Below are 6,000 nucleotides of genomic sequence, written 5' to 3'. Positions count from 1 at the left end.
TCTCAGTCTGGCCTGCCTATGGAGATCACGAGGTGTTTCTCATTACATGAGTTCAGAAGACAAGACGTCCTCTTTACAACAGTTTCCATTCACGTAAACGTAGTCTTCCGACCCCAGTAGCTGATTAGCTGTTTCTCTCCCCACCTCGCCTTTCCCACCCTGGACACCCGCACGCGGCACACGCACACCCGCGCACCCACCCCCAAGCTGCAGGGAACCCTTCCCTGGCGCCGGGGCGGACGCTCCTCGGACTGTGGCGGGCCGGGCCAAGTGGTCGGGGGGAGCACCGCGCACAAGCTAGCCGGGTGGGCAGCGGCGGCCCGGGGGTCAGCAGCGCCGCGCCGGCGGCTGGCGGGCCGGGGTCCGCGCTCACTTCCGCCCGCCGCCGCCAGGGGCGCCCGCGGCCGTGCGGGCCGCAGCGCGGGCGCGGGGCGGGCGGCGGTGGGTGTGGCCGCAGGTGGGGCTGCGGGGCGCGGGGCGCGCGGGCGGGCAGAGCGCTGAGCGGACGGCGCCACCCCGGCCGGGAGCTTGCGGGCGGGCCCACCGGAGCCGCGGGACGCCGCGGGCACAGGGGAGCGGGGCCATGGAGCCGGGCGCGGCGGCCTTCCTCGGGATGCTCGTGGTCTGGGCGGTGCGGCCCGGGAGCCAGGCGGCGGCGGGGGAAGCTCGTGAGTACGCCCGTCCTCCAGGAACTTGCCCGGCTTGGGGTTCGTGCTCTCCTGCGCGCGCGGGTTTGCAGAGGCGCCCCTGCGGGGTGCGGGGAAGGGGCGTCCCGAGGCAGCGCGCCGCGTCCCCCAAGTCACAAGCGCAGCTAACCGGGTGTTTGCGGTGTCCCTGCCGGGAGCGGAGTCTTTCGGGGACAGCCCAAGTTCTGGTGGAGCCCAGGGTCCGTTCGAGAACAGGCGGGGGCTGGCGCCCAAGGGGGGCCAGGCCGGCGGGGCCGTTTCCCTCCGGCGCTGGAGGTGCGGGCTGCGGGAGCCGGGTACCTGCGGCGAGTCCTGCATTAGCGCGTCTGCAGGACGCGCCCTGCGGAGTCCGCGCCCGGGAGCCCGCAGCCCGCCCGGGACCAGCCCCGCAGCTCGGGGAGGCCGGACCCCTCGTGCCCCCGGGAGAGCAGCCTGCCCTCCGCACTCTCGTCAGGTCCGGCTCCGCGCTGCGGTGGGTGCAGGGCTCGTCGAGGCCAGAGCCTGCGGGCGCCGGGCGAGCTCGGGCCGACCTGGTCCAAAGACTCCGCTGCACATCCAGAGGCTCTGCCCTCTGGGGATTTCACTCTGAACATCAGAAAAAGTTGGAAGACTGTTGGCTCAGACTGAAATCGCCATCCGAGGCTTTTCTTCCCTTAAGGGGTTTTAAGAAAGCCCCTCTTGTCTTCTCTCCTGGCCCCTATTCCCTTCAAGAAAAATAAAATAAAAACAAATCAGGTGTAGGGCTCAGGTCAGGCTGGGGTGCGTTTCCAGAAAGGGCTAGCAGGCTCCTTCAGAAACTGACCTTGCTGGGGGTGTCCGGATTCAGCCCTTGCAGGGCGGCCCGACTCTGCCCTCACCGGGAAGTTGGCTAAAGTGAAAAAGCTTTCCACCTGAAGTCACTGTCCCACTCCTTCACCCGTGGATTCCGGAGGGCGTGATGATTTTCTGGTATCATCATCTAGTATTGGCTCATTTAATGCCATATCAGGTATGAGTCACTCCTCAAAATGAGCCTTAATCTCCTTTCAGCAAATACTGCCCTGTGTTTCAGACACAATTTTAATTTAGCTTGGTAGGATAACTGCTCTGATTTAATTAAGATGGGGGCATTTAGGTAAAATCAGATCCTCATCCTGCAATAGAGCTCTTGTCATTTTGCTAAGAAATTAAAAACGACCACTGCTAACAATCCGTTGATATTAGTAAATTGTAGGATGATTCACATCCTGCTCTGAGGTCCCATTAAAAAGTCACTGGAGGTCACTCCTACTTAAAGGAAAAGGGGCTTCAAATATCCTTCCTGAGGGAGAGCAGAGTGCCCAGTTGTCATTCTCGTCTCTGTCGTGCTGATTACAGCGTATTGACAAGATCGGTTGTTGTGGTATTTACTTTCACTTAGTGTTTTACTCCCTGAAACCCACGGGAGGTTATCAGGCTCTTTCACACTGAACATCCTTCTTCGGAATCCTGTGCTTTGGGATGTTCTGTGTCTGAATATCCGTGCAGACACTCAGGTCAGAGACAGGCTGGGTGACCGGGCTCAGCCCCTCTGGGTCTCAGGCTGACTCTCCAGGTCCTGATACTAGTCTGTGCTTTTCAGCCTGCATGTTTAGCTATGTTTAGTACTGTTAAGAAGAGTTCAGTAAACTCAAGAGTGCATGTACATTTGCAGTGGAAGGATGTCTTAGACACTAAAGTCCATGATCAGATCACCACAGAGATGACCCCTTCAAGCATCGAGTATATGTCCAAATGACTTTGCAGATTTAAAGATTCATAGAGACCACACAGATGGCCTTTGATAATTTCTCAGTAATCTCCTCTGGCCACAAATCTGTAGCAGTAGATATAAATGGTCAATCTCTCTCATGTCTAGATTTGCTACTTTGACCAAATCGGTGTTTCTTTAACTCCTGCTATTTGGGGCGTGTGTGTTGTAATGTGTGTACAAGCAAAATATGTCAGCACGTATTTGCAATCCATTATTACTAAGTCAAGGTAGTCTTTTTTGTTCTGCCCCAACATTTGAGAAATTCTCGAGGAGTTTGCTGGCAGAGTGGGATTTAAGGCACCAACAAGAAATCATGAACATGAATATTGCTGAAATCTTTTGTTGGCTATCCTCCTTGCCCCCCCCCCGCCCCGTTTTAGTGTTTTCAAAACTCAAATAATCCTTTCAGATAGAACTTTAAAATGAACAAACATGAAATATTCTTGAGCACTAACTAGAAATTAATGAGAGTTGTATATGAGTGAAAAAAGACAAAGGTCTTCGCCCACATGGACCAAAGACAGAGTTACTCTCTTTAGAGCAAGTTGTCAGTAGTAAAGCAGCCCAGCCAGGGGTCAGCCCAACAGATCCTTTCAATGAATAGGACTTGTTTGAAAGAATTGACATCTCAGAGATTACACATGTGCAGTATGAACATTTCTAATCAGTGGGAAATTTTATATCAGGAAGATGATACACGGGAGAAAAAATATTTTTCTTTTTTTTTTTTTAAAGATTTTATTTATTTATTTGACAGAGAGAGATTACAAGCAGGCAGAGAGGCAGGCAGAGAGAGAGAGGAGGAAGCAGGCTCCCTGTTGAGCAGAGAGCCCGATGCGGGACTCGATCCCAAGACCCTGAGATCATGCCCCGAGCCAAAGGCAGCGGCTTAACCCACAGAGCCACCCAGGCGCCCCGAAAAAATATTTCTAAATAGCCATGACCATGGGCTTGTTTTGTTGCTCTGTATTCTTTGTCTTTTTGAAGATAAAACAAGCTGCATTCCTCAAAACAGGGTTTAGGACCTGGTTTTTTAAAAATGTGAACATCTCCCTGCCTGCCTTCTAGAACTCTCTGTCCTAAGTCAAGATGAGAGTGTTCTAAGGCAGATCTGTCCTCTTAAATAACTCATGAGGGAAGTTAGGATATAGATTCCAAGTTAGAGCCCTGCTTTCTCGAAGTTGCTATGTAGGCTGTTGTTGGCTCCTTTATTTCCTACCAAGAGCTACAAATGGAAGGAGGTGATAGCTCTTTGCTTTAGAACTATGCTGGTGAGCCCACAATTCCTTTATGAATTCCAAGACCCTTTGGGAGGGAGAAGAGATATAATCTGAATATGAAGACAGTCAACATTTTGGTTGTTGTCAACCAGTTTCCCAGATTGTGCATTGCTCTAAAGGGTCATGTGTACCCCCTCCCCACCTGGGAACAACACAATTAGAAGGCAATTCACAGCTGAATTATTTTCCCCATATATAAGTATAAGCTAGAGCTGACAGCTGCTGCCCCCTTTCCAACTCCACCAGAAAAGGACCCAAGCGTATGTGAGAAATTTCAGTCATTGATGGTGATGATTTGACACAAGTGATGACATTTTTACAGATCCAAGATTCCGTTTAGTGAGTATGACTGACTTGTTTTCACTTTGTTAAAGCTCAGTGCTTGTAATTTTCTCTAGAAGCTTCCTCTGAATCCTTCCTTTCCAAAGTGCCCTTCTTATTGCAAGAAAGAAAGATCTATTTCTGGTCCACTACAGGTGGGGTCCACACTTCCGTTCTAGGAGTGATCATCTAAATTTGTTTTCATATACTGACACCTGTCCTCTTCCGCAGTAAATCCCTACATACACAGGAGAGATATCTGACCATGTCTGGGAGTGTGGACCAAGCCCATTTTAACGGCAGCCACAGGAAACCAAATCATGGTCTCCATGGGCCTCGTAGTGTTGCCATCTCAGCTGGAAGATTTGTACCAGAGTCAAACCCTTCCTTCGTCGAGCCTCAGCTTCTTTATGTGCGAAAGCCATACTGTGTCTTCTCTGACACAGGTGCAGGAATATAATCCTGTAACAGAAATGATCACACAGCATTATCCCTTTCAAATATAAATAACATGCCCAGTTTGGTATAATAGCGAGGCCCTTGTAGTCTTTGAATCACCCTAACCTGGTGACACAATGAGCCTTAGTAATCTGGAATAAAAAATATGCCTGTGGAACCTGGTAACTGGACATAATTCTGTAATTACTAAGAGGCATAAAATGACAAGTATGTATTTATATTTTAGAGAGAGTGAGCAGGTACACATGTAGGAGGGGCAGAGAGAGAAGCAAAGAATCCCACGCAGACCCCTCACTCAACACAGAGCCCCACGTGGGGCTTGATCCCACGGCCCAGAGATCACGACCTGAGCCAAAATCAAGAGTTGGTCGCTGGACTGGCTGTGCCACCTGGGTGCCCCATGAGCGTTCATTTAAGTAAACATATTTGTCATGTGTCTCTTCTCGAGGGTTTTGTTTTTCAGGAGCCTTGTTCTTTCAGCCGACATGGATTCTTGTAATTATTTGCTAAGTGTCGTCGACATTCTTTGTTATTGTCTGAGCGTACACGATCTCTGGCAGGCCGTGAGGGTAAGAGGCTCCATATGGTCTGTCAAGGCATTTCGTCTTGACCAGTGTGGGCTAACCTCCTTCCAGGGTTTTCACTGGTTCTGGCCTCTCTCTGCTTCAGTAGCCTGCTCTGTGTTTGTCTGGAGGGAGCCCAGTCTTCCGCGTTCATCAGCTGGGGCAGGAAGGGAGCCTGTCTGAGGGGGTGCCCCTGGCGCAGGGAAAGGGGGGTCCGCTCCTGCAGCAGTGAAGTGTGTTGGGCAAAATGAGCAGGGAATAGATGGGTGCATGCTGCAGTGCAGCAGAGTTCAGACAGTCTGGAAAGAGCCTGTGACAAACCAGTAAACAGACCCGTATTTATAGCATTTGAATGCACTTCCCAGAAATACCAAGGTGGTGAGGATGCTTTTGGGAACACGGAGAAAACAAACTGAAAACTCACACAGTCCGTGGCAATCATCAACACAGAGTGGTGGGCAAGAGCAGAGCCAGCTCTTCCAATCCTGGGAGACCCCCTATGCAGAATAGAAAGAATGACCTGAAGATTCATCATCAGGCACCCTCCCACGCCTGGAAGGAGGTTTTGGGGAGAGGACTGGCGGTCATGAAAATCTGCTTTTTTGAGTTGATTTTGGGGGAAAAAACCCCAAATCATTCAAAAGTACTTCATAAAGGACCTATTCACTAACATAAACCTCTCAATGAACCGAGCAAATTTCAAGTTGAATTTTCCCCATTAAATCAAAATTACTCTTTGACTATAAAAGTATAAAATAGTTCCAACAATTTGGAAGTAGCAGAGCCAAAGGCCTTTCCCCACTAACTTTTTAGAGCCTTGAAAGTCTTGGCTTCAACATACAAAATGCTTCAGAGTGACTTCTGCAGGATCCCACTCCCCCGGCCACCCATGGCGACTGCCATGCTGCTGCTTTCGGCAC

The 6,000-nt window shown here is 50.8% G+C and overlaps 1 protein-coding gene across 6 annotated transcripts in view; it reads left to right on the top strand.

The window, feature by feature from the left end:
* Positions 1-485: 485 nt before the first annotated feature.
* Positions 486-6,000, top strand: part of LOC309844800 (contactin-associated protein-like 3) — a 173,906-nt gene continuing 168,391 nt past the window's right edge. For all 6 annotated transcript variants that reach the window (XM_082692044.1, XM_082692040.1, XM_082692043.1 and 3 more), the window contains exon 1: positions 486-668. In XM_082692044.1, coding sequence (XP_082548170.1) covers positions 584-668 — 85 coding nt within the window. In that variant the 5' untranslated portion in view covers positions 486-583. The remainder of the gene's footprint in view (positions 669-6,000) is intronic.

This window comes from Mustela nivalis, assembly GCF_964662115.1.
Source record: "Mustela nivalis genome assembly, chromosome: 12".
Lineage (NCBI taxonomy): Eukaryota > Metazoa > Chordata > Mammalia > Carnivora > Mustelidae > Mustela > Mustela nivalis.
The sequence above is the reverse complement of the archived record's forward strand: the minus strand, read 5'-3'. Positions and strand labels throughout refer to the sequence as shown.